At 55.6% G+C, this 26,235-nt stretch overlaps 10 protein-coding genes across 10 annotated transcripts; 6 read left to right on the top strand and 4 right to left on the bottom strand.

Annotated features, from left to right (window-relative positions):
• Positions 1-658: 658 nt before the first annotated feature.
• On the bottom strand, positions 659-1,488 carry EX895_005961 (uncharacterized protein; the record flags this gene model as incomplete). Its single annotated transcript, XM_029886553.1, has 3 exons — positions 659-736; positions 1,058-1,153; positions 1,330-1,488. The coding sequence occupies 3 exons, from the start codon at positions 1,486-1,488 to the stop codon at positions 659-661; spliced, it is 333 nt and encodes a 110-aa protein (XP_029736866.1).
• A 412-nt stretch (positions 1,489-1,900) lies between these two features.
• Positions 1,901-2,986, top strand: EX895_005962 (uncharacterized protein; the record flags this gene model as incomplete). Its single annotated transcript, XM_029886554.1, has 1 exon — positions 1,901-2,986. The coding sequence occupies one exon, from the start codon at positions 1,901-1,903 to the stop codon at positions 2,984-2,986; it is 1,086 nt and encodes a 361-aa protein (XP_029736867.1).
• Positions 2,987-3,205: 219 nt separating this feature from the next.
• On the bottom strand, positions 3,206-4,304 carry EX895_005963 (uncharacterized protein; the record flags this gene model as incomplete). The annotated part of the gene is made up of 2 exons (XM_029886555.1): positions 3,206-3,288; positions 3,407-4,304. 2 exons carry the CDS (start codon positions 4,302-4,304, stop codon positions 3,206-3,208), a joined length of 981 nt encoding a protein of 326 aa, XP_029736868.1.
• Positions 4,305-5,120: 816 nt separating this feature from the next.
• EX895_005964 (uncharacterized protein) lies at positions 5,121-6,038 on the top strand (the record flags this gene model as incomplete). The annotated part of the gene is made up of 1 exon (XM_029886556.1): positions 5,121-6,038. One exon carries the CDS (start codon positions 5,121-5,123, stop codon positions 6,036-6,038), a length of 918 nt encoding a protein of 305 aa, XP_029736869.1.
• A 237-nt stretch (positions 6,039-6,275) lies between these two features.
• On the bottom strand, positions 6,276-8,225 carry EX895_005965 (uncharacterized protein; the record flags this gene model as incomplete). The annotated part of the gene is made up of 1 exon (XM_029886557.1): positions 6,276-8,225. The coding sequence occupies one exon, from the start codon at positions 8,223-8,225 to the stop codon at positions 6,276-6,278; it is 1,950 nt and encodes a 649-aa protein (XP_029736870.1).
• A 767-nt stretch (positions 8,226-8,992) lies between these two features.
• EX895_005966 (uncharacterized protein) lies at positions 8,993-10,052 on the bottom strand (the record flags this gene model as incomplete). Its single annotated transcript, XM_029886558.1, has 3 exons — positions 8,993-9,154; positions 9,255-9,699; positions 9,814-10,052. The coding sequence occupies 3 exons, from the start codon at positions 10,050-10,052 to the stop codon at positions 8,993-8,995; spliced, it is 846 nt and encodes a 281-aa protein (XP_029736871.1).
• A 259-nt stretch (positions 10,053-10,311) lies between these two features.
• On the top strand, positions 10,312-12,692 carry EX895_005967 (uncharacterized protein; the record flags this gene model as incomplete). The annotated part of the gene is made up of 2 exons (XM_029886559.1): positions 10,312-10,510; positions 10,606-12,692. The coding sequence occupies 2 exons, from the start codon at positions 10,312-10,314 to the stop codon at positions 12,690-12,692; spliced, it is 2,286 nt and encodes a 761-aa protein (XP_029736872.1).
• Positions 12,693-13,073: 381 nt separating this feature from the next.
• On the top strand, positions 13,074-13,695 carry EX895_005968 (uncharacterized protein; the record flags this gene model as incomplete). The annotated part of the gene is made up of 2 exons (XM_029886560.1): positions 13,074-13,450; positions 13,548-13,695. The coding sequence occupies 2 exons, from the start codon at positions 13,074-13,076 to the stop codon at positions 13,693-13,695; spliced, it is 525 nt and encodes a 174-aa protein (XP_029736873.1).
• An 826-nt stretch (positions 13,696-14,521) lies between these two features.
• Positions 14,522-15,424, top strand: EX895_005969 (uncharacterized protein; the record flags this gene model as incomplete). The annotated part of the gene is made up of 1 exon (XM_029886561.1): positions 14,522-15,424. The coding sequence occupies one exon, from the start codon at positions 14,522-14,524 to the stop codon at positions 15,422-15,424; it is 903 nt and encodes a 300-aa protein (XP_029736874.1).
• Positions 15,425-19,316: 3,892 nt separating this feature from the next.
• Positions 19,317-19,979, top strand: EX895_005970 (uncharacterized protein; the record flags this gene model as incomplete). Its single annotated transcript, XM_029886562.1, has 1 exon — positions 19,317-19,979. One exon carries the CDS (start codon positions 19,317-19,319, stop codon positions 19,977-19,979), a length of 663 nt encoding a protein of 220 aa, XP_029736875.1.
• Positions 19,980-26,235: the final 6,256 nt, after the last annotated feature.

The following is a 26,235-nucleotide window of genomic DNA, read 5'->3' on the forward strand; positions in this document are numbered from 1 at the left end:
GATGTGAGGATCGTTTCGTACGCTCTCTCTCTCTCTGTCCCTGTCCTCTGTTCCCCCACCTGCCTCACAAAGTTGGCACCGATCGACTCGATCACCCATTCTCTTGGTCTTCTCTTGCATTCGCATCCTCGCATCTTTCCCGTTCTCTCTCTCTGTACTAATGTCTGCGCGTAGGGCCGCACTTAACACAGCCCTGTATATCCTCTCCCTTTGTATTAGCGCGGGGGGCCGCACTTAACACAGCCCTCGCTTTTCTCTTTGTTTCGGTAGCATTACGTTTCAGTCACCGTATATACCTGGATTTGATCTGGCGCGGCGAGGCGCCATTAACACTCCTCGCACTTCTCTCATTTGTACTCTTATGCATACTCTTTTTCCGTCGTCAAATCTATGGTTTCAAACCCAGAACAAGAGTGTTGTGCGTGATTAGGTGGGTGGGTGAGATGGGGGGGAGCGCTGTTGCGGCTTGGGTCAACACACGCTGGAGGTGAAGCAGTGTGAAAAGGGTGTACGATCAATCTGGGGTGAAGCGAGGTCTGGCGCTGTCTCATGCCGTCTCACGCTGAGGTGGAGTCACGGTGGGCTCTTGTCTAAAGACGAGGGCGAGGTGGATAGTAGTACAAGTTGATTCAAAGATGATTTGGTCTGTGGGATTGGACTAGGTACTGGAGGGAGGAGAGACGAGGATGACGCTGTCTCCGCGAACAAAGAGCATTTCGCTTTGACGCTTCACCACCTGTTGGCATCATTGGTGTGAGTAGCAGCAGAAGCGAGTGCGTGAACCAAGGATAGATAGAGCATCAAATGATTGAGTTAGGGTGGGGCGGAGTTGATGTGGTTCAACATGGTGGATGTTTGAAGTCGACAGTGGCCATGAGGCGAAGAGGATGGGTACAAGGAGAAGACGAAGGGTCAGTTACCGGGTTCGAGAAGAGACAGGTGGTTGTCGGGCTAGCTTCGACACTGTAAGCCGCCGTAGCGTGCGGCTCATAGAAGAGCCTGTGGCTTCCTGCGTGAAGCTGCGAAGGCTTCAACGTAGAGGCTTTATTCTACTTACACGAACAGTCTCTGCGCCGTTCTCCTCGTTGATGTCCACAACGTAGATGGTCTCCTCCACATCTCCTAGGATCAAGTTCATGTGTCCGTCGTATGCCTGTTCGCCCCCGTTGCATCGCCCAAAACAAGAACAAAGAGCAGCACAAGGTCAGCAAAACTTTACCTTCTTATCTGAAGACATTCATTTTCTTCTCGACCGACGCCGGAACACGACGCTTTCCGTCGAGGATGAAAGAGAACCATCGACGATGAGATTGCGCGCAAAAGACTCACATGAAGGGTACCACGCAGTTCGCGATCGCCTCGTAGCTTGACATAGACACGTTCCGAGATGGACAGTCGGATGAGATCAAATGGTTCTGTTACCGAGCCGAGCGGTGCTGGCGCTGAGTTCGCCGGTGCGGCGGAGGATGATCGTTCCACTTCGGCCATTATTGCAGGATAGAAAGAATTGATGAATGCGTCTTGGTGCAGGTTGTGCGTGCGAGAGGAGGCTTTACGACAGACGCTTTACTGCTGAGTGTCAGCTGATCGGAATGCTTGACGAGGGTGTGGATGATGAGGTAGCTGCGACGATGGTGTTGGTGTGTGGATGTGAATGAGAAGTGTGAATATGGACCGAGCCAATCGCGATGCTGGTTGGCGCCTTTTTCGTACGTGTGTGTGAGATCTTTGTTTTTGGCAGAAGAAAATCGGGTGTCGCCCTCTTTTTCTTCTAATTTTTTGTCGGTTCTTCTTGCTCACGACGAATCGAAGACGACGACGACGACGACGACGACGACGACGAGAAGAAGCAGGTCAACTCTAGCCTATCGTCCTCCACCATCCCGCTCATCCTTTCATCATGAACCCGGCAACAACGGTGATGACGACAGTCAACATGCTTCGCCAAGCTGCTTCTCGCTCCGCTGTGCGAGCTGCCGCCGCCTCTTCTTCCTCTTCCTCAGCGTCCGGGTCATCTCGCACGCTCAGCACCTCCTCTTACGCCTCCGCCGCCGCCGCGGCCAAGTCAGCACGAACAACCCTTCGTCCACATCCGGTTGTTCTGGGACCAACACAGCTGAATCGCTACCAGGAACACTACCGCACCACTCTTGCCTCCGATTTGCTGTACATGACCTTCGACCCAGCCGTCAACCTCGACCCATCGCTCCCGCCCTCCTCCACCGCTTCGCCCGCCACCGCTTCCAACCCTGCGTCCTCTGGGGATATGCTGGATCGCCAGCGCTCGTGGGACGCCGAGGATCCGTACGCCGTCAACCGCCCGCAACGACCTGCGCGAGGTAACCGTCGCCTCTCCCCGCTCACCAAGCCGCTGTCCTCGAGCAACACGCTGCAGGAGATTGCGCGACTGGACAAGATCATCATTACGTGTTTCAGTAAGGACGCCATTGCGAACAAGCATGCGCTCGTGCCACTCATTGCGCAGATGCGCGCCATCACGGGGCTCAGTGTTGAGGGCTCGCTCTCGGATCCCTCGCTCGGAGCTATTGGCGCAGGAGCACACCCGACGCGCGGACACATCGAGATCATCCGAGCCAAGTCTGGTGTCGCCAGTTTCAAGCTGCGTCCCGGAATGCCTGTGGGCGTGAAAGCAGTGCTCCCCGGCCCTGTGGCACACGAGTTCCTTGAAGTGCTCACCACCTTTGTCCTGCCGCGATTGAGGAGTTTCGCTGGGTTCCCGCTCCCGCCCGCGAGCCAACCGCCCGCGAGCCCCGCGGCCATGTCCGGCGTCGTGAGCCTGGGCATGCACCCGGAAGCCATCCCGCTCTTCCCGCAGATCGAGATCAACTTGGACCAGTACCCCAACAAGCCGCTCGGCTTCCAGATCGACTGCATCACCAACCAGCGAGGCAAGAAGGCTACCGAGAAGGCCAGGGCGCTGCTGTCCGGCTTGGGCATTCCGTTTGTTCGCAGAGGTGATATGTAAGCGTGTACGCTGTACTCTGAATCGTGCTGCTCAATGGAGAAAAATAACCCTCAGTTTGTTGTCGCTCCGGAGCTTGTGCGGTCTGAGACGTTGGCACTTGCTCCGACGCTGGGGGAGAAACGCTGAGTAGGAAGCCATTCGTGTCGTCGTTGTCACAGTCTGACAGGCACATGGGCCAGGTTTGCATTTCGTACGACGGCATTTTGTGTTTGTGCACGCTCAACTTGTATCCATACGGTCCGAGGCAGGTAGGTGCTCCCTGGCCCACAGTACAAAGTCGTCAATGACCGAAGGCCAAGCCGCTGCAACGCACAACACACAGGAGTCGAAAAGAAACAGAAAACCAGCCCGTCAGCCAATGTATGCCTCTCTCTCTCTCTCTCATATCTCTACCCCCATTCGCGAGACGTCGGCACTTACCATCAAAGTCGTGATTGCTGAAATCGGCATTGATCTCCTGGGTGAAATCCAAGAACTGCGTCCACGTGTCCTTGCTCACCGCCCTACCTCCCGTCTGTTCCGTCAAGAATTGCTTCCACAGATCCAGCTGCTGCTGGCTGAACTTGCCCGCTCCGCTCCCTTCCCTGTCAAACGTGGGCGAAGCCGGCAGGACAAGGTCCCAGAACGCGAGCGCATTTTCGAGCGCCAGACTCTTCTGCCCTTCCCGCCTGGCAAACCCATACGTGTACTCGTACACCTTCTCGTACAACCCCTTGTTGGCCGAAGCCGCAGTGGCTGGGTTCGACTTCTCCTCTGCAATTCGCTCGAGTCGAAGCGGCCTGTTCTCGTACAATTCCTGCCGCAGCTTTTCCAGCGTAGCCTTCTGCTTGTCAATGGTATCTGACAGGTCGAGCATCTTCCAGCCATTCACATAGTCTGTACGTGTAAATGTTCCGATCGACGGCGACTTGAGGTAGAACGACAGCGGCAGGAACACGACATCTTCCGGGCTTACTTCGAGCGCTTCGCACATCTTGAGCGCTCCTCCGATGCTGATCGTATCCGGATCTTCCGGTGCTGCTGCCCCGCTTTCTTCATCATCATCGTCATCGTCGTCGTCTGCTGCTGCACCGGCATCGCGGAACCGATCAAAGAGCGCATTGAGACGCTCCTTGACTTCGCGCTCCGTCTTCTTGTCCAACGTGCTGGATGAGGCGGAGGCATTGATCTGCGCCTGCTCGTCGTTGAAAAAGGCATTGGTGGCAGGCTCGAGGCGGTAAGCGTGCGCTTTGAGGATGCGGTGTGCGTCCTGAGGCGTCGCGTTGGTGAGCTGGCGAAACTGCCGCAGGATGGCCTCCTTTTTCGCGGCGCTCGACATTGTTGCCGGGGGTTCGAAAGCGGCGCTGTAGGATTGCGGTGCCAAGTTGGTTGGATCTGTGGGGGTGGTGGTGATGATGTCTGAGGGCTGAGTCAAGCAGATGTCCGATGTCCGACACAAAAGCTTAAGCTGTTTGGCACGAGGCTCAGATCTCACTCACGACGGCCTCTGGAGGCTTTTGCTCCACTTTCGGGACGCATCGGTCTGATCTACTGCCCGATTCGGCGCAGAAATCCGCACGAATGGAAGAAATGGACACATTTTCAAACAAGGTCGGCACTCAAGCAAGGACAAGACAATAAAAAAAGATTAGATTCAACCAACCCACACCAAAGACGCTCGCCCCGCTCGACGAACCAACCAGAACAAGAAGCGGCCGACGCTGTACTGCAACGAGTCACACAGCGCCTGCCTGCAAAGCTCCACACTGCGATCCCCCCACTTTCGGCCCCCACCGCCGAACAATTCCAGTTATGTAAACCGTCTTGCGCTGCCCTTGCTCCCCCTTTGCGCACCACCACCATCATCCAATCTTCGCGAGACAGGATCCATCCTCCATCCCTACTCCAGGAACCACGCTGCTCTACTCCAACCATGTCCAAGCAGGAATACAACGTCGTCGTGCTGCCCGGTGACGGCATTGGCCCGGAAGTGGTCGAGCAAGCCACGCGCGTACTCGAGCTCATCTCGTCCAAGAGCAGCACCTTCTCGATCAACCTCAAGTCGTACGACTTTGGCGGGTGTGCCATTGATTCTGCAGGCAAGCCTCTGCCGGACGACACGCTCGAGGCGTGCAAGGCTGCGGATGCCATTCTCATGGGTTCCGTCGGTGGACCCAAGTGGGGAGTCGGCAAGGTGCGACCGGAGCAGGGGCTGCTGGCGCTGCGCAAGGAGCTCGATCTGTATGCCAACATCCGCCCATGCCTGTTTCCCTCCGAGTCGCTGCTCTCGCACTCTCCGCTCAAGCCCGAGGTGGCGCAGGGAGTGTCGTTTATCGTCGTTCGAGAGCTTGTCAAGGGGCTGTACTTTGGTGAGCGTCAGGAGGCGGATCTGGACGACCCGAACTCGGACGGGGCGGCGTTCGACACGATGGTGTACAACAAGCACGATGTCGAGCGCATCACCAAGCTGGCGGCGCACCTTGCGCTGCAGTCCAACCCGCCTGCGCCGTTGCACTCGATCGACAAGGCCAATGTGCTGGCCACGTCGCGCCTGTGGCGCCGCGTGGTGCAGTCTACTGTCGACACGCAATTCGCCAGCCAGGGCATCAGCGTTGACCACCAGCTCGTCGACTCGGCTTCGATGGTCATGGTCTCGAACCCGCGCAAGCTCAACGGCATTGTGCTGACGGAAAACATGTTTGGCGATATCCTCTCGGACGAGTCGTCCGTGATCCCTGGTGCGCTTGGCCTGCTTCCCTCGGCCTCGCTTTCCGGCCTGCCCGACGGCAACGGCAAGTGCAACGGCCTCTACGAACCCATCCACGGCTCGGCCCCTGACATTGCTGGCAAGGGCATCGCCAACCCCGTCGGCACCATCCTCTCTGCCGCCATGCTCCTCCGGTACTCGCTCAACCAACCCCTCCTCGCAGACAAGGTCGAACAGGCAGTCAGGAAGGTCCTCGACGCAAAGAACATCGGCGGCCTCGAACTCAGGACCGCCGACTTGGGCGGCAACCACGGCTCCAAAGACGTCGGCGACCACGTCCTCTCCGTCCTCGAGAACCTCCTTTAACAAGCCCCCCTCCCCCCACTTCTCTTATGTATGAATGAACAAAACCCCCTTCGCACCGCACACAATGCAGATCACACGCCCTCTTGCCCCTCCCATGTTCGACGAGACACACACACACACACTCGCTCGCTACCAAGCTGAGCAAGCACCAGTCCAGAGCCAACGTTTTGAGAAAAGCAACCAAGTTACAAAATACAGCGAAATAATGCAGAACCAAATCGTCAGCGTACGACACGCTCACACGAGCCGCCCATCCTCCCTCGCCGTCCCGCCGTCCTCGTCGCCCAAATGCTGCGTCAGATCCACACCCGCCTGCTGAGACACCTCTCCCGCTTCCGCCCCCGCTTCCACCGCATCCCCATTCGCCATGGTCACCACCACGGGACTCGCCACGGGCGTCGTCGCCACCCCGACCGGCGGCGCCGGCGCCGGCGGCACCGGCACCGTAATGTCGCGCTTGCAGATCGGACACAGCTTCTTGACCCTCACCAGCCAGTCGTCGACCTCTTGGCGGTGGAAGATGTGCCCGCACGGAAGTACACGCACTCTGTCGCCGTCGACAAAGTCGCACAGGCAGATGGCGCATTCGTCCGTGCTAAAGTACGTGCGCCCCGGCGGCAGGAACGACGCCGGGTTGACAGGTTTCGCAGCAACGTCTTCAGGCATCTTGACCGTAATGTGCGAGGCAGCACCAGCGCGCCGAGAGGGGCCGGCTCCGTTCTCGTCTTCTGCGAGAAGAGGGATGGTCTCGGCTGCTCGGCTAGATCCCAAGTCGTCCGATGCAAAGGGTGCTGATGCAGATGCAGCAGCATCGCCGTCAGCAATGCCGTTACCCGGGCCGGGGTCAACGTCAGGGCCCTCGACCTTCTCCCAAGGCTGCCCATTGCCCCTCCAGATGAGACATGGCAGTCCAAGCACAACCAGCTCGGGTGCACGCTCCTTACGCCTCTGTCGCACCATACGGATGCGATGCACAATAATCGTAATCACCGTCATGAAGCTTGGCAGCAGCAGCAGCAAGATGCCAAAGTCGATCAACGGCCACTCCCACACCAAGTCGTCCTTGCCGATCACTATCTCGAGACCGCGTGTCATGGGTGCGCGTGCGTCGTCGTGCTGCGAGGGGTGCTGCTTATGCCAATCCTGCTGATCCTTTTCGGTTTCCTGGATGAGACGCTCCAGGTCGAGGTAGCTGGGACGTGTGACGAACGTCGAGGGAATGTGCACGTCGCTCGTGTCGCCAGGGGCAAACATGGTTATGAGACGCTTGCCGCTCAGACCGGGATCGCCTTCCTCGTTGGGATCGCCCGAGCGGCCGCCGTGCCAGCCAGGACTCGGGGCATCACCGACCACCACGGCCACCGCACCGAGCTCCTGTGCGACACGCACCTTGTCAGCGAACCCACATCCGCCACCCCGCTCGACCAGCGCAATCCAGTTGTGTGGAGGCTTGGAAGTATCTTCGTCGGGAGAGCCACCGTCATCTTCATGAGTCCAAGTGAAAGGCGCCTGCGAAGAGGAGTCCGAGCCAAAAGCAGAGTACAGCCGACGGTCGTCCTCGTCCTTATACTTGTCCAGCAAGGCGCCCCGTCGAGATCCGGGACCCCCTTTGTATGGGCATGCGTGGATGGCATCCCGGCTCGTGTCTGAAGTGGAGAAAGTAGCGTCGTTGGGCACCTTGTAGAAGTCCGAGATGGGCAGCAGGAATCCTTTGAGCCCAGCATCATCCGTCACACGAGGGCCGAAGGCAGCGGAACGAGTGAGGAAGATGGCCTGAGAACGAACCACCTCGAGCGTGCTGCCTCCCCAGTTGAGTCCCGGTCCATCAAGGATCCCGTCCGAGTCCAGAGCAAGCTCTTCGGATGGGAGCGGGTGATAGTCATCGAATTGATCTAAGTCGTAGGAAAAGTAGCGGGGGTCGGGGATGGCATGCGAGAGGAAGCGTGAGACCGTGTCAAAGACGTGGTCCTTGGCAGCAGCGAGCCACGGCCTACGCGTACGTTGCACAGCTTGCGCGACGGAGACAGTCGGATTCAAGCTGGGAAGGGGGAAAGAGGCGGAGGATGTCTGGCGTGCAATGTTGGCTTGGACAGCGGGAGCGACAGCGGCGAGCGCCACCAGAGACAGGGTGGCAACGCGTTTGAGCGAGGAAGCCGGAGGGCGACTTGGTACGGTCGTGCGTGTCATGACAAAGAGGCAGAGAGAGCGAGCCAGTGCAGTGACAATGTTCCAAACAAGAATGAAGGATGCTACGTGCTTTCCGTTTTGTCCTTGTTCGCGCTGAGTGGCGAAAGGCGGCGGAAGGCGAGTTGAAGATGACTTGTTCCTATCCGCAGCCGCCGTCGAGGAGAGAGTGTCTGAGCCGAGCCGGAGAGGAGAGAAAGAGAGCGAGGATGAGGAGAAGACTAGGTGGCGGTATTGGGTTGGAGATGGTTGTGGATGAAAGGAAACCCAAGGAGGCTTGATCGAGTCCGATAGAGACTTGGCTTTTGATTTTGCCTTGTGGAGAAGCGACAGCGTGGAAGCGTGGAAGCGTGAGCGCTGTGCTGTGCCGGGCTCAGCTCGACGTCAGATTTTCATTTGAGCGAGCGAACCCTGCAGCTGCAAGCTCGATTTTGGACGACTGTCGCGCGCAGCTTTCTGATTTCGCCGACTCAGCCTTCAGTGCCAGAAAGCAGCTCACACGAGTGCATACCGCATTGATGACGTTTCCGAACCCTGAACTCGTCTAATGTCGTCGACCTAACATGGCACCCTTTTTTCCCGCCAACGTCCGAACATTTCCACAATCCGACGACGACGAGCGCTTTCGAGTGAGAGACACAGACCCGTCATACAGCTGAAAGGTGAAGATACTGATGATACAATTACAGGGAGAATGGCACCAAAGAGGCGGCCAGAGTGAACCAAAGTGCCGAGAACAAGTGCGGTGATCGTGTTGCGCTGGTTCTCGCCTAGTGAGCAGCAAAGTCACCTTCGTCCATGTCCTTGGGCTCTTTCGGCTCCTCGTCCTCGCCGTACTGGACAGCATTGTCGATGTGAGAGAGGATGGTGCCCACCGAGTCCTCGTCCGTGCTGTCGAGTGGCATGAACGAGACCATGCTAAAGTCATCGATCTGTCCACCCCAAAGAGAGACAAAGGCGCTTGCTCATGTCAGTAATCGGGTTGTCAAGAGGCTATAAGCGGTGAAAGACACCGAATCAAACAAGACTTACCAGCTGAACCAGCGCCTGATTCAAAGAGTGAAACTTCGGATTCGTCCTAGAGTTGACCTCGTCCATCAGCAGCAGTGGATCCGGGTCAAGATAGCGTTCCATCTCCCTCCTACGTCCCTGTTTCGCCTCGGATCCGATCTCGCCCTTTTCGACTAGGTCCATCTTGCTAAGCAGGTTAATATGCGGTACCTCGAGGTTGATCATGGCGCTCATCGCACTCAATACACCGGCAAAGTACTTGGTCTTGTCGTCGATAAATTGCGACTCGAGCAGATACGTTGCACAGATGCGGAAGTGGTACTGGCCCGAAAGGATATTGACCAGCCGTGACATGATGGGAAAATGCGTGTAGAGCTCGATTTGGCCTGGGCAGTCGATGATGATGTAGTCGTCGTTGAACTGGCCAAGCTCGTCGTCGAGCCAGTCCAGGTTGTCCAGCAGGTATCTGCAGGGCGAAAAGCGGAAGGAGAATGCTAAAAGTCAGCGCATTGTTGCCAGACCAGCACGCGAAGTGCGCTTTCTCGACAGAATCGTCAAGGGTAGGCTTTGCAACACTTACTCGAAGCAGTAGATAAGTCCTCCATTGGGACCGAGATTCATCTCTTCCATGACATCTTCCAATGAGATGAGCTCTTTGATATCAATGCTTGGCTGGTATTCGAAGCGCTCAGCCGCAGGATCCAGGTTAAAGAGGTGGACGTTGCGACCAAGCGACTGGGCGTGCGCGATCAAGGCCGAGCAGAACGTCGACTTGCCCGAGCCAGCAGGTCCAGAGACAAGAATTGCGTAGCGACCCATCGCGGCTGTACTTGATCAGAACGACCTGCTTTTCGATATCCTGTGCGCTTTGCGACGCTGAGAAACGTCAGAACCGTCGTTGCGAATGGGCGAGGTGTGGTGGAAAGGGCAGAGAGGGCGAGGTTGAACCCTTGCTTGCGAAGAACCAAACAGACAAAAAGTGCCAAAGCTCGCTGGCCGTAATCCGAAAAAAAGGTATTCACTTCCACTGTGGAGGCTGAAAGCGCGATCGGGCAGCAAGACTTCCGATCTGAACGGGATGCACAGTGCGGAGTTCCTTCGGTCTAGACTGCTCAAGGAACGCCGCACTCCACAGAAGAGGCAGACGCCGTCCACGTCCATCGCAGCTCGAGCTTCATCTTCAGCCACCACCACCTCGTACGGCCTCCTTCGCCATCCCAGCATCGTCGCTGGCTCATATCCCATCATGCTGGATCACTTTACCATCTTCACCAAGAGTAAGCACCATCCTTCCATGCATTTCTTGTCGCAACTACAAAGAGAGACGTCTCTCGCTGACACTCATCTCTCCTCGCTCTTTGTTTCGCATCAGACGGCTTTGTCCTTTGGTCCAAGACCTTCAGTCCAGCGCTCAGCAGCTCCGATGCATCCGCCAATCCTGTCAACTCGCTGATCAAGCAGGCCTTCCTTGAGCAGCGTACAGCCGATCAGAAGTTCGACAAGGACGGATACACACTTCGATGGACGTTTGCCAACGAGCTCGACCTCACCTTTGTTGTCGTCTACCAGCGAATCCTCCAACTCTCCTACATCGACGAGCTCCTCGACACCATCCGCTCTCTGTTTGCAGACCTCTTTGCCCCCTTCGTGCAAAAGCTCGCCCTCGCATCCAACAGTGCCCTCTCTTCAGGAACATCCAAAGCCGCTACATTGTCCGAAAGTGCGCGGCTCGAGTTCGCAGCCGCTTTGAAGGAATGGGACGACATCTTCACCAAGACGCTCAGGAACCTCGAGAAAGCTGCTGCACAGTCCAAGCGAAAGGGCGTGCTTGGCGAGAAGAAGGGCGCAACCAACCAAGCACAGATCGCAGCAGGCTCCGACAAGGACAGCGGTCACAATACCCCGAGCTCGACCAAGGACGTTAAAGATTCCACCGACATTGCTAAGAGCGTTGAAGCACTCAAAAGTCGGCTCAAGCTTGAAGCTAGTCCGGGCGGCAGGCGTGTGGTGCGCGGCAAGAAGAGCACCCCGGCCATCTCAGCCTCCAATGGTGGTAGTGCTCCCGGCACTCCTGGTCACGCCAGCGGCACCGAGTCGCCTGGTAGTAAGAAGCCCAAAGCCACCAAGGAGATGCGCAAATGGGACGGTAGCCGCAGCGTCAGCGCCCAGCAGGTAGCTTCACTCGATTTCAGTGGCGCTACTGAAAAGACCGACGATGACGGCGCCGGACTTGATAGCTGGATCGACGAAAAGAGTATGGGCACCAAGCGATCGGACGGCGTCTACGAGATCGCTGATGTCTTGGACGATGACGATGACGATGACGATGAAGCCGACGACGACGATGACGCAGATGGAGACGCAGCTGCAGGAGGAAGCACTGCCAAATCTGCTGGTTTTCTTTCCCGCATTGGATCAGCTTCATCCTCTGGAGCTTCTTTCTTCTCCAGGCTCACCGGCGCCAAGACTCTCACCAAAGAGGATCTTGCACCTGCACTCTCTGCCATGGCGTCGCATCTTCAGAGCAAGAACGTCGCTGCCGATGTCGCCCAACGCCTTTGCGACAGCGTGGAGCGCAACTTGGTCGGCAAAAACCTCGGAAGCTTTGGCTCGGTCAAACTCGAAGTCAAGAAGGCGCTCGAAGAGGCCATCACCCGCATCCTCACGCCCAAATCAAGCACCGACATTCTCCTCGAGATCGCCACCAAGAGGCAGCGGTCCGCCGCTGCCTCATCGCTGGCACTGGCAACAAGCGCCAAGGACAAGGAGCTGGCCAGCAAGCCGGACCCGTACTCGATCTGCTTTGTCGGTGTCAATGGCGTCGGCAAATCGACCAACCTCGCCAAGGTGTGCTTCTGGTTGCTCCAGAACCGAATGCGCGTGCTCATCGCTGCTTGTGATACCTTCCGAGCTGGTGCCGTCGAGCAATTGCGTGTTCACGTCCGCAATCTGGGCCAGCTACGCGTCGACGGCATCACTCTCGACGAGCAGAAGGGCCGCATCGAGCTCTACGAACGTGGCTACGGCAAGGATGCTGCCGGCATCGCCAAAGATGCCCTATCGTATGCGAAAGCGGAAGGCTTCGATGTGGTGCTCATCGACACGGCCGGTCGTATGCAGGACAACGAGCCGCTCATGAGGGCTCTTGCCAAGCTCGTCTCGGTCAACCGTCCGGACAAGATCATCTTTGTGGGCGAGGCGTTGGTAGGCAACGAGGCTGTGGACCAGATTACCAAGTTTGACGGCGCGATGAAGGACTTCAGCGGTGTCAGCAACCCGCGCGGGCTCGACGGCAGCTTGTTGACCAAGTGGGACACCGTCGACGACAAGGTCGGAACCGCCCTCACAACCACTTCGGCCACCGGCTTGCCCATTTACTTCCTTGGCACGGGACAGACGTACACCGACCTTCGACAGCTTCGTGTGCATCATGTGGTCAACGCTCTGCTCAAGAATTGAGTTTTGATCAGTATCTTAATTGTAGCATAGCAGGGCTTGTAATGCAAGGGTGTCTTTTCACTTGCGTCCTGCAAGCGGCTGAGGGCATGAAATTGGATGGGTGTGACTTGGAGGGCGGCAAAGTCTTGAGCGAAGTGGCCGCGGCATGTGACCCCTGAAGAGCAAGTGGGCTGGGTGGAGGCGCGACACCGTCATCGTGATGTTCATCTCAAGCGACAATGGCCTGACAACGAATGAAATTGAGCGGGATCCGTGGGTGCGTTTCCAACAAAGGTAAACATGACCGGACCCTCTTCTGCCCCTTACTCCTACGCTCGGTTGTCTCCTTTTGAAAGGACGAAACTGCTCGCCTCACCACGTCGTTCGATAGCATCCTCCGTCATGCGTTCCTTCAAGACCTTTGCCATACTGATCGTCTCGCTATGCATCGTCATCGCAGTTTTGGTGCAAGGCAAAAAGCGTAACAAGGGCTCTCCGTGGCGGTTTGGTTCCAACTCTTGGAGTCTCTCTCGAAGCGACTTCTACTTCTACGCCTACTCGTTCAACCAAGAGAGCTGGCCGGACACGCCGTACACGATGGAAGAGTTCGGCAACAACAGTGTCACGATTATGTGGGCCAACAAGCCAGCAAACATGTCGGCGGCGATCTGCATCCAGGGCTCGTGGTCTGCAAAGAACTACGAGCTGATCAGCGCGACCATACGGACGTCGTACTTCAAAAAAACCTGGCTCGGCTTCACCACCTGCGAAGTGCGCAAGTAAGTAATGAGCGCTCCTCACAACGTGCTCGAGATCGTAGACAGCATGAGAAGGGGGCACTGACAGATTTGGTTTCTTTGCGGCGCGCGCACACAGCTGGGACTGCCTCTACATCGCCGGCCCCGACAACCAGTTCTATAGCGAAGACGACGTCGAATTTGACCGGATGGCTGTCCGTTTGGACGAAACGAAATGCACATGGGACATGGACACCATGGATGTCACCTGCCACACGGCTCCCTGATGTCTTGCGGCTCCAGCACAGTCGTTGTTGAGTTCTCGCTCTCTTCGCAGATCTTGAAATTCCGTGCAGCCAAGAGTCAGACCTCTTCCTTTTCATTCCTTTCTCCGTGATGGTGGCAGAAGCATGCATGCCGACGTCATGCAGAAGCTCTTCCTGGAACCATCTCCCTTGAAGCCAAAGCCGGAGATGGTAGGGACACCAAACATTGCTTGACCTCCGATTTTGCAAGTAGCTTCGAGTTGGCTCCTTCGGTGTGATACCATACATCATGATAACTGCATCGTTAACATCCTCTTTTCGTCGGCAGTTTTCCTGTGTGGGACTGAGTGTGTGAGAGCTCTGAATTTGGCTGACCTTCTCCCTGTGATCAAGCCGCATTCTAGGAGGTGAGCTCGTTTTAAAGCTCTCACGCCTCGCTGACTTTGTTGCAACCCTACGTCAGTTCTTGATCACCAACAGTCGTGCAACGCCAAGCCGAGCCAGCCTGCTTCACCCGGTTTCGTCTCCCGGTTCTACCGGAAACGTGTCCCGCCAAACCCAGCCGCCTCCTCCGAGTGCATTTGGGCTTGTCGAGTCGATGCTCGTGGCTTGAAGCAGGCTTTAGACAATTGATTATTGAGCACCGTTTCGGGAAGCTGGGCATATGTAATAGTGGAACCGATGGCCGCCTCGAGTAATGTAATTGCGAGTACTGCTAGTCGCTCTGCAACCAGTGTGAGCCGCTGCAGAGATATAAGAGTACCGGGACGTGAAGGAGGAGGCGCACAGCTCTTAGGACACTGTTCCACTCCTCGATTCCTCTGGTTATTTATCCTTGCATATCAACATGCGATTTCCACTTTTGACTACACTCCAAGTGGGTCTTGTCGCCATCGCAGGACGTGCATCGCCGACGGGGCCACTAATCGAACGCGTTTTTCAATCGATCTCAGAGCATGATCCGGCTACCGTCACAAAGTGGGAGGAACCACCTTCGCTTGGCAGTGGATCATTCCTTTCTCCCCTGCCTTTGACAGTAGCACCCAAACCACACGAGCAGGGAAGTAGCTCGGCTTTGGCTTTGGTCGATTCGCAGCCTGCCGCTTACATTGTGGTGCCAAATCGAGAGTCAACGAGTGCGAGAGCCGCGTCCGCTCTTCCGCCTGCGCAGGGCGCGAATGGTGAACCGATCACTCCACTGATCGACTTTCAATTCTCCAACTTGCTCAAAGATCCGCTGCGAACAAATTGGCTCATGCTTCCGACCGACAAGGTGCACTTGCGCTCACCCTGGCTCAATAACGTCTACCAGCACCTCGTCACCGCACTTCCAGGCCGTAAGAGCGCTATTCCCTTCGGACAAGTCGAGCTTTCGGACGAGCAAATCGCCAGCCTTATTCCACGAAAACGCTTTTTCTATCCTCAAGGCCAAGTGTACAAGCTGCATCTCCCCGCTTCCTGGTTCAGGCCACCCGTGGTTGAGCCTATGGAGCTGCTCTTCAGATATCACTCCAAGCTCCGCTGGTCCACGGGCGATCAGCTCAAGTCCAGTATAACATTCTGGAGCACGACCGAGGGCGGCTCGAAAATGGCGTTCCTCGGCGCCTTCCACATAAGCTGGCCCAGCTGGAAGAAGTTCGTCGAGAAAGCTCCTGGCGTAGAGAGGTTCGTGATTTTCCACGGCTGGGACAGAAGTACTGGAGTGGCTGAGAGGCTCTTTCTCGTTCCAAAGCCTCCTGCAGACTCGTAGGCTCCGTTCATGCGCGATCATCACTGGTGCTGTATGCCCGTCGGCATCGACTGTGTTCATTGTCAGAAGTGCCTTGCTGTGAAACTCTCGTCTGTCTGCAGCTCCTGAGAGGGAATGAGAGCGTCTGGGAAGTACCCACTTCCCACCAGTGACGTGCGGGTCTCACTTGAGTTGCACAAATGGAATGCTTGGCAGGATCACACCTTTGGAGAAAAGGAAAGGTCGCTGGTGGGTCCAAGGGTGCCTTCGACCAGCTCGTTCTCCGTTAAAGGCCGTGCTCGATTGTAGACCGTCATCAGATATCTTCAGCCACTTCCTCATTCGCTCGTTAGATTTTCCTTCGTGGATTGAGACACTATGCGACTCGGCACCCAGATCGCAGCACAAGTAGGCTTCTTCGCCCTTCTTGGGTGCGCAATCCCGGTATGGCCACCATTGGATGCGGTCGGTCGAGTCATTGAATCTGCTTCCGAGCACAGTTCCGAGGCTGTAACTACCACAAGTACTCTGAACAGAGGCTGGGAACCATCCGCTCCACCGTCACACTTCGATTTCCCCCGATCAGAGAGAGCTTTTGGACCTCCTCCTTACAGCGTCGGCAGCAGCAACCTGTTTTGGCATTCTCCCACGTCTCCATTCATGCCTTTCTCGGGCTCCCTTCCTACAGCACCACCCCAAGAATTCCACCTGACAGTACGTCCCCACGACGACTCAAATCTAGCTGCCCCGGCTGCTGATCTCCATGTTTCAGACAGCACCATTCCAACAGTATCCATCCAGCAAGACGTTGCTGATGCTAGCTCGCTCACTGTTTCGCCGACTCGGAAAGACCTTGACACAGGCCTTGCACCCACCGCATCGAGGATTCAACCAAACTTTCGTGAAGTCATCTCGAGTCGGATCGACTTTGCAGTTCCGAGGGACCCGAGTCGAGGCAACGAGATTTCTCTGCCCGTCGAGATCACGTTCATCCGTTCGCCATGGTTGCGCGAGATATACACAGGATTCGTATCAGGGTTGCCACGACAATGGCGCACGCGCACTTTCAAAGAGCTAGAAGTCTCAGACGAGCTCATGGGCAGTCTCGTTGCACGGAAGAGGCGCATCTTCAAATCGGACGGTGACATCTTCAAACTGCACGTCTCTGAGCAATTGCTGAACGCGGCCGGAGTGCACCGGCGCGTGGAGCTGTTCGTACGGTACCACCACGAGCTCAACTGGAAGGAGGGGCAAGCGATTCACAACACGGTGACGTTCTGGAGCACAGCTGATGGGGGGACCAAGCTAGCTTTGCTTGGCCTTTTCCACATCAGTAAGCTCAACTTTAGAAAGCTCGTCGACGCTTTTCCGGGCTCAGAGAGGTTTGGTCTTGCCAAACAATTCCCTCGAGACGCGGAAGGGGCCTTTGACGCAGTCGAGGAGAGATTCTATCTAAAGCAAAAGGATCTGCATGGTTTTGCCCCATCTGCCCGCCGTTGGAGACAAGCACCTTCGTCCTAAGTTTCATTATACCTCTATCTTGGTAATGAAAGCATGCATGCTATCCTGTTTTGTCTGAAACGCCGCTTGCATTGGCAGGCTCTTTCTCGTGCTCGTTCTCGCTGGACCAGTCAACCGGCGTCCTCACTACCGGTCCCTTAATTGATGTGGCTCTGCAACATACACTTCAAGTTGCACCGAGCTTTGTCCGTTCGCGCATCGACGCAACGTGGCATTGTTATCAGATCCCACGTCACACATCGCTCGCGCTTGTTGCTTCCCGTTCTAACTCTGCGTCAGCAGTCTGCAGAGCGTACCATCTCACACCCTTGTTTGTAGGCGGAAAATGACAGTGTTACGGTCGGTGGGACTCTGCTTAGCGAGCTGCAATGAAGCTCGGGTGGAACCAGATCCACCAACTACAATGGGGTCACCGAACAAGATTAAAACCCCCCTTTTCTTCTCCTTCAAACTTCTATATCGACACCCTCTCGAGCAGCAATGACGCTCTTCTTCTTGGTTCTGTGCTGCCTCTGGCATCATAATGTGCACACCTTTGCCAGCCTGCCGCCGATTCGACCAACTGCACAGGTTGGGGACGCAGTTGGGGCGTTTCTCGAGCATCCACCCTCGACGGAACTCACTCTTGGACACGCCTCGACTGCTGATGCTCATCACGGAGCTGCAAGTTGGATGCCATGGATGTCGATACCGGTGGAACCACACTTTCCGCCTGCTTCGAGTGGGCCTGTCGTCTTCAGGCATTCGGACTCCTCCCCTTTCCTCGATCCAAAGACAGTGTGGGATACGGCTCAACCGGCTCTGGCTCCTACCAATCCGGTACAGCCTTCAAGTTCTGTTCCCTCTGTCGGTGATTTGACTACTCCGAGCGAACCACACGCCGACGCCTTGACAGAAACTTCGATGGTACGGTCCGTTGAAGCCGCATCGCCGGAGCTGTCTCCGCTTATCCCCGATATGGTTTTCGACAGACTTCTCCAGGTATCTGACAATCCGGTTCGCTGGAAGCTGCCAAGCACAGTCCAATACGCAGCTTCTCCTTGGTTTGAAGCCTCCTACAGAGACCTCTTCGGTGAACGGCAGAGACGTTGGAAGCATTCGATCGAAGTACCCATGTCAGAGGCCTATCGGCAGAACCTCGTCTCCAACACAAACATGTTTTTCTCCCTCCGACACGACGTACACATCCTCAGATTCCAAGCGGTGAACGCGAACAATCGAGAGGCGGGAGAAGTCCTGCTTCGCTACAGTGGCGACGGCGTTAACCGGGGCAACTTCCATCTTGCCCAGAATACCATTGCCGTCTGGCAGTCGGGCAATCAAGGACATCGTCTGGCGTTCCTCGGCCTGTATCACTGCCCGAAACCGTTTTGGTACAGTATCCTCAAGCCCAAAGTCCAGCCAGTGTCTGTTGTCAGCACTGATAGGAGCACTGGAATCTTCTTGGTTCCTCGGACGCCATCCGTTTAGCAGGTTGCCGACCCGCTGCACGTCCAGCCCGACATTGAAGCAGAACATCGGTTAAAGCTTCTTAGAAAGGGGACGGGTAGTGATTGAACCGAGGTTGCCGTCAGAAGGTAGTCTCATGCATGCCGAATGTTGCCTCTCAGATTGGCTTTCAATAATGGCATCGTCTATGTGAGGTGCACAGCGTTCTCGCAATTACAGCTGTCTACTCGCTTGACACCCGTGTGTTACCGACACTGAGTTTCTCAGTCCAGCCTACATAGCGGCTTACGCATCCTGTGACAATGCATTCTCATGAGACCCTCAACGGTGGGACATATTGCTTCCAGTTCCAATCCTTGTTCAGGTTGCCAAACGCAGCATTTCATTTGCTTCAAAGGACAATTCACTGCCATGCTAGCAGAACAACAGCCAGCCAGCGGCAACGCAGCTCTGGTGGGATGTAGTTTCCTCACAGTACGTACTCCGACTTCATTGGCCGAATCTGGCAGTGTACGGCAGGTGTTTTGACCCAAGATCATGTATAAATCTCCGAACGCTGCTGTAACCCGCCTTCCCCTCGAACACCCTCGTCCATCACTTCGCACAGATGGCGCTCCTCTTCCTCCTCTTGTTCTTGTGCTACCATTGGTGCCAGCCTGAGCTTGTCTTTGGCTCTCCGCCAGTCAGACCATTTGCGCAGGTGGGAGATGCAGCTCGGAGCCTGCTTGACCATCGCCAAGTTTCAACCGAGCTGACCCTTGGGCCGCCTCACGCTGCTGATACTGGGCAATACGAGGCGCCAAGCTGGCAACCCTCGGTGTGGGGGCCCGCCGGATCGAATCGTCCACCACTTTCGAGAGGTCAAGAAGGCTCCTCCCGCTCCGCCTTGTACACTTACCCAGACTCACATTTCTCTGGGCTTGCATCGGGTCCAAGCAATCAAATGGCATCTCCAAGCGTCGATCCTACTTACGGTACCTCGGCTGCAGCGGATGGACCATCTTCCATCGCGTTTGCTGATACGTCGTCAAGGACAAGACCTGTACACGTAGGACGGGAGAGGGTGACTCCAGTACAGCTCGACCAATTCTTCGGCAACAAGCTTGTCGATACTCGCCATCCGAATGTGTGGAAGCTGCCAGACCAAACCATAGTCGCGTCTTCATCCTGGTTCGACGAATCCTACCTGACCTTCGCTGGCTTCGGGCCCGGAAGTTCGAAACCCATCTGGAAAGACGGCTTCAAGGTGATCAAGTCAAACGCAGAGATCGAGGCAATCTGGCAGAATCGATGGAGGCTGTTCAGAGCTAGGGTCACTGCATACAAAGTGACGTTCGAAGAGCCAGGCCAGGGCCCGGCGGGAGAAGTCCTGATTCGCTTCTTCACCAACGACATCCGTCATCCCGACTTCGATGTCCCCGAAAATTCGATAGCCGTCTTCCAGTCCGGCGGCGGCGGCAGAGCGCTCGCCTTCCTGGGCCTCTACCACTGCCCCAAAACGATGTTCGACAAGATGTACGCCCTCCCAACAACGCAACCTTTCAAAGTACTTGTCTCAAATGAAAATAGGGGCATTATTTTGGTCCCCCAGCCTCGCACTGCTTAGCTGGCTACAGCGGTCACAATACTGGTCAAACGTCTTCTCACCCCCCTGGGTTCACATCGGTTCTAGGAGTTGGTCGTCTTTGATTGGTACGATAGAGGGAGATAGGATGAGCAAGATTGAAGCTAGACGTTTTCCTCGAAGCACAAAGGAAAGTTGAAGAGCAGGACCAAGTGGGGGCCCTTTGACGACAAGCGTGATTGCAAAGAGGCAGGTAGCGAGACAACGTCGGTGAGAGGTGCTTGTTATCCTGACATGTAGTGGAACGGCAGGCGGGATTACTGAAATGCCGCTTCACTTCTGTGCTCCCCGTGTCTTTTTGTGACAGATCTGAATGCTTGTGGTCCAGGGCCCGAGGCTTCCGGCTCAACACAGGGACAAAGTGGGCATTGATGGCAACAGCATGCGGCGTTCAGATGAAGTAGCAAAGGGTCGAACCTTACTGCCCTCGAACCGGTGGCAACCGCAACCATACTGCATAGTCATAATGGTTCTGCGTTGGTAGACAAGATCTGATAAAGTGGGCCAGCGTGACCTGCGTGTTTTACGTATCCAGGCACAGCCCACGTGTGACCATCATGTGCAATGAACATGCAAACGTTGATGGGTACTGACTGTTCTGCATGCTTTCGAGGTAGTTGCCTATGCAGTGACGCCAGACGGACAGTCTGGCCTCGATGTGGTTTCGAGGGCTCACTTGACCTTTCCGCCCAGACTACTTATAGGCACATCTACCCTTGGGAAACTGCGCACTCTTTTCCGCCACCTCCACCGTACGCCTTCCTATCTTCTCGCTATGCTGAAGCTCCTTTTGCCCATCTGCATACTAGGTTGCATAGTGACCCCGGTGATCTCCCTTCCTCCTGCTACCAAGCTTCTCGCCGTTGAAGACGCTGTTTCTACGGAGCTGTCTCTGGGATGATCAGCCCCACGGCAGGCAGAATGGTCAGCCTCGCCAGTTGCAGTCGTTCACTACCAGGAGAATTTGCTTCCGGGTGATGTGACTCGCCCGCAACTCCTTCAACTCTTCAGCGACACGAGTAGTCGAGAACCTCAGGACTCTACGCTAAGGAACAAAGGATTGATACACTTTTCTCAGAGCTCGGGAGCCACAGCGTCGCGTCCACAGCAAGCCAGCACTGCTGAACGCGAGATAGTTTTGCAGACCGCAAACCTTGCTCGTGTCCCGATCACTCCGGGCCTTGACCCGTCTCTCGAAGCTGCTACGACACGTTATTTACGCGACGGCCTTTTCATGACGCTTCCATCGACGTCATGGTACCATCTGGACTCGTCGTGGTTCGAGAGTTTCTACTCGGACGCTGTCAACACCTTTGGGGACATTCGTTTGAAAGACCGCTTTGGGCAGGAGCTTATGAAAACGACCTTGACTCAAGCAGAGCTCAACGAAGTCCATACCAGGAACATTGCAATCTTGCAAGGCAAACTACCCATCTACAAGCTCAATCTTCATCAAGAATTCTCCCCCCGACTAGACAAAGGTGAGGTGCTGATACGGTACCACCATTCGCTGACGTTGGACAGCAAGATTCAGCTCAGATGGCAGCTATCCGCTTGGTCCACTGGGAATCATGGACAAACCCTTGTCTTCCTTGGTCTTTACTACTGCCCAGAGACTTTCTTCGCTAACCTGATGAAGAGATCTCAAGCGCAGAAGTTCTGGCTACAGCAAGACATACCGACGTCAAGATACTATCTTCTTCCACAGCCATGAGCTGAGCATCCGGCCACGGCAGTTCTTACTGGCCCTCCCCCTTTTTGGCATCTTGATGTTGCTTGTCACCTCAGGTTAAAGTAGAATGATGGCTCAACTGTGTTAGCCTGATCGAACTTTTCCCTCCTCCCGTATGTCAATCCGCTCGCACTTGAGTTGCAAGTTTTCATGCAGGCGTGCTGCTGCCGTTCCAGCTTGAGTTGCTCGGCGATGAGGTCCAGTGGGACGAATGTGCGGGGAATTCAACGAGGCTGAGCGGTATGTGGCTGCAGGTCAAAACATGAGGCGTGAGACGGACAATCTGTTCCTTAAAAGCCACTCGGTTGTGCGATAACTTAAATGTTGCCGAGTGGTCCCGATCACCGGTGGTGTCCTGCACTACCGCCGTGGGAAGAAATGAATGGGCGGTTCCTTGGTATGCTACCCCCGCTTTGTAACCGTGGCGAGCTGCACACAACCTGGTAGATGCTTTAATGACCGGACCGTAAACACGACTTGCTCGATTCTCAAGCGAGTGGGACAGAATGATGCTCCTCTAGACAGGGGACAAGGTTCGTTGACGTAACAGCAGTTCGACCGTCGCTGTTCCGGCTCTCCTCCCTCAAGGTGGGCCCGGTCAAGAGATATATACTTCATCGACCCAAAGAAGGGTCTCTCCTCGCTCCATCGCTCCCCTCCTCACCACAGACCAAGTGTGTTCTTACTACGCACCTTGGTCACCATGCACTTGGGCTTCGTACTCTGCTACCTCGGCCTGGTTCTTTCGTCGCCAGTGCCAGTCCCAATGTGGCTATCTCCCGGCGGGTTCGAGGCGTCTGAAGGTGTAGCACGAGACCTAGCTGAAGCTTCCACTCGTTCTGGAGCCGCAACCTCGCAGAGCCACGAGCTTGCACCTCTACCCGAATCGCTACCTTGGCCGGATCGTTCCACAGTCCCAGCTCCGGACCACTTGCATCATCAATTCTCAGGATGGCCAACCCCGGCACGCTATCTGCCAGCCGCTCACTACGAAGGAAACATGGCTCCTTTGCCGTCCATGCACTCGCACGGGGCCCCTAGTTCGTCGTCCACTGAAACAAACTACCATTACGGCCAGCAGCAACCGCAGCGTAGCCCCATACAGCCCGGATCGAGAGCTAATATAGCCGATTCAGGCCCTCCTCGTCAGTCGAGCGTGGTTGTGGAGGCACTGCAGCACCTACCTCGGCTGAACCTGAAACTCGACACGTCGCGCATTCGACACTTGCTGGCAGGCACCCAAGCAGCCAAGCCTATGGCGGAAAGGCTGCGTACAGGATATCTCGGCGGGGCGGAGAGCTATCACCCCACGCCGTTGTCAGGCTCTCTGCCCTCTTATGTTCGCGAGTTCGGCTACGCACGTGCTCAGCCAGGGCTGGCTTCTAGCAGCCGAGCAACTGAACTTCCCGCAAGAGGGGAAGCCGAAAATCGTCTTCGCATCGCTCCGACTCGCATCGCATTTACAAATGCTCCCTTCGAACGGACGATCCATGTTCCACCTTACATCAGGTGGAAGCCATCCAACGAAGTTGTCCAAGGGCTCCTGCGATATTTCAACGACGAAAACGGTAAATCTCCTGATCTCTTCCTGGATCTCAGTTACCATATCGACCAGCGCATACTGGCGGTTCTGCCCGACATCCGGAACATTTTTCAGCAAAAGACTCACGTCTATGCGTACAATTTGCCCTCGGGTCGGGTCTTGGTCATGTTCAACAGAAGGCAAAGTCTTAATATGGAAAACCGGTCTGGTCGCGCAGTCACAATCTGGACGGTCGATTCTGATCCAGACAGGTCGTACGTATCCCTTCGAGGGGTGGTGGGAGTGAGCGGTAGTCAGATCAACTCTTTGCGAAGGAACGGGCGGGGAAGAGCAGAGTATCGGTACATAAAGAACGGTAGGTTGTTGGAGCTTCAAAGCCACAGCTGATGGTCTATTCGACATGACATCAATCTCAGGTCGTCTTGGTCTTCGGCCTGTTCTGTCCTATTTAGCCACCTTACCCTCCAGGCCCAGCAAAGCTTCTGCTCAGAAATCCGTACTTGCCACATCCACCGCCGTACTCGCAACCGTCAATCACTGTGCGTCTTTTGCAGTTCCTGCTTCGTCTTCGGCAGAGAAGACCGTCTCAATGAACAAGTAGGCCCGTGCCGGAAGTGAAGTTTGCTATTCCAGTCGCAGTCCTTTCTTGTCACCATGCATGAGCGTGCAGGGCCATGTGTACCGAAGAGGCTGGTTTTCTTAGCATGTGTCTATTGTCTGTCGATAAGCTCCGCGCTTCTTTTGTGGTACAGGGATGGAGTCAGTGTATGTTCGTTAGGCTTTGTAGCTACAATGTCTGTGGCGACTGCCGAATGAGCTTGTGCCCGGCCTATGAACTAGGGTCAGCAGGTCACAGAGCTACACAAGCAGAGCTGTTTCAGAGGACCCTTTCGGCCACTTCGACCTTTAATAAATTATCTGCATCTGCACTTGATGGAATCGCTCACCCACTAGGCCAAGGAGGTCAAATACTGAACATGTCTAGCCCAGTCTCCTCGTCCACTCCCTTCCACCTTCTGTTCCCCCCATTGGAGGCGATGTTTTTCATGACTTTCGCACTGCTGTCTCGTGCTCTTTGCCTCCTTGTTCTCTTCAACTTCTTCTGTCTGGTGGTCTCACCACCGCCACCAATATCATCGCCTTCTTGGTTGGAAGACTTTCTGGCAATGGATTGGCGGGAAGCGATTGAATTCAGCAAGCAAATGGCCGAAGGCAGAAGAAGCCTTCCTGCAGATGCGCCTTCCGCTGCCGACTCCGTATCTAGCTCTTTCAGATCTGACACTCCACGATATCAACCCGCACTGGCTGTTCAAGCTGCAGGGCCTTCTCCTACAGAGGTGTCTGAACAGCAGGTTCGGGCCCAGATACAATCTCTCGCCACACTTGCAGGCGCCCTCCACCTGCCCTCTACCTATACCTGGCGTCCTTTGGATCAGCTGAAGGCGGAGATGGAACGTCATGTCCTCAGCCTCGATAACCGGCTCGAACAAGATATGTCCCCGATGACTCCTTTAGTGATGGGCGGCCTCAGCCGTTTTCCAAGCTCTGGATTGTTCAAGGCAAACTCTAAGGCGTTCGCCATCCAACTGCCCACCGGCATCACCTTCGTCAAGTTCTTCACACAAGATAGATTCGGATTGACGAACCCTTTCCCAAGCACCATGACAATATGGTCCCTCAATTTAGAGATCGTGCAGCGACCTTCCTCACCCCTCGCTTTGTGCGGCATCTGGGGCGTTTCGACAGGGGTGCAGGCGGCAGTCATCGAGTCGCTCCGCTCTGTCAAGTACGTTGTGCGGAAAGGATCAGACTCCAAATTCCTGCAACGGGACGATGTTCCGTCTGCTCCTGACCAGCCAGTTACGCTGCACTGACGCTGTATGTTGTTCGCGGCCTCTCGAGTCATTGCCAGATTCTGACTACGTGGTGCTTCACCTGAGCTCGGTTTGTGTGTAATCTCTGGGGTCCTTTCGTTGTCAGCACAAGTGTTCCCTCGTCAGAAGAAGGCAGCGCATTCGGTGCAGCGTCACAGTTTGGTACCTCTGTGACTCCTTGTGCTTGGTTTAGACTTTCAATCCACTTCAGTCAGCGTGCCTTTGGTAGTAGCGGCTGGAACTTCTCAGTCCGCAGCCTTTGGATGAAAGCCTCCTCTGGGCTTCGTGTAGAGCAGCAGCGTCAAGACCACGCACCAGGGCAGGAGCAGGTTGTGGTGACGATGAGGATCCTCGAGGCGACAGTCCTCCATCCTGACATGCAGCAGCTCAGCGAGTCCGGAGAACTGGTACGCATCCTGGAGATACGTCGACTGCTAACGGGGCCACCACCTTGATGTGTTCCAGCGATCGTCCCGAATGTCGGTTCTGATCGCACTGTTGAAAGCTAGCCTGATCGACGTTGCAGTCGACCTCAAGTCTATCAAGCTCCCACAGGCGAGGATCAAGGACTTTGGCGCAATCTCCACTAGAAAGTTTCGCAGACCCAAGGAAGTCAAGGTCCTCAGCAAGGAGGAGCAACAGATGTTCATGCTGGGCTTTTTCCTCCGACTCAACTGGCCCTCGAGATCAAATGTCCTCACCGTCTGGCAGTTCCAGCTATCGAGGGAAGGAGGGTGACGATATGCAGGGGGTTTTACCGTCTTGGTCGCAGATTGTATGACCAGCTGACACCGGACACGGTTCCAGGCTTGCGGAACTCCAAGTTTCAATATAGCACGGCAGGGCTGCCATAGCTCTAGGATTATGCTGATGCGGTGTTCTCCAGCTTTGGTCTTGACGATGGTCTCGGTGTCCGGTCACTCTCATTCTTATTCGTAGGCCTAGGTCACGAACCAATCTACTAGTCTCTCCCACATATTTGATCGGATGAGATCCTGCGCACCGTGGGAGTAGGTTCCGATGTGAAAACGCGATGAAGGAGCAAATCGACCCCGAGGACACAAGTGGCGCGTGCGTGTGACCTGCGAG

This window comes from Sporisorium graminicola, chromosome SGRAM_8 (genome assembly GCF_005498985.1).
Source record: "Sporisorium graminicola strain CBS 10092 chromosome SGRAM_8, whole genome shotgun sequence".
NCBI classification, from domain to species: domain Eukaryota; kingdom Fungi; phylum Basidiomycota; class Ustilaginomycetes; order Ustilaginales; family Ustilaginaceae; genus Sporisorium; species Sporisorium graminicola.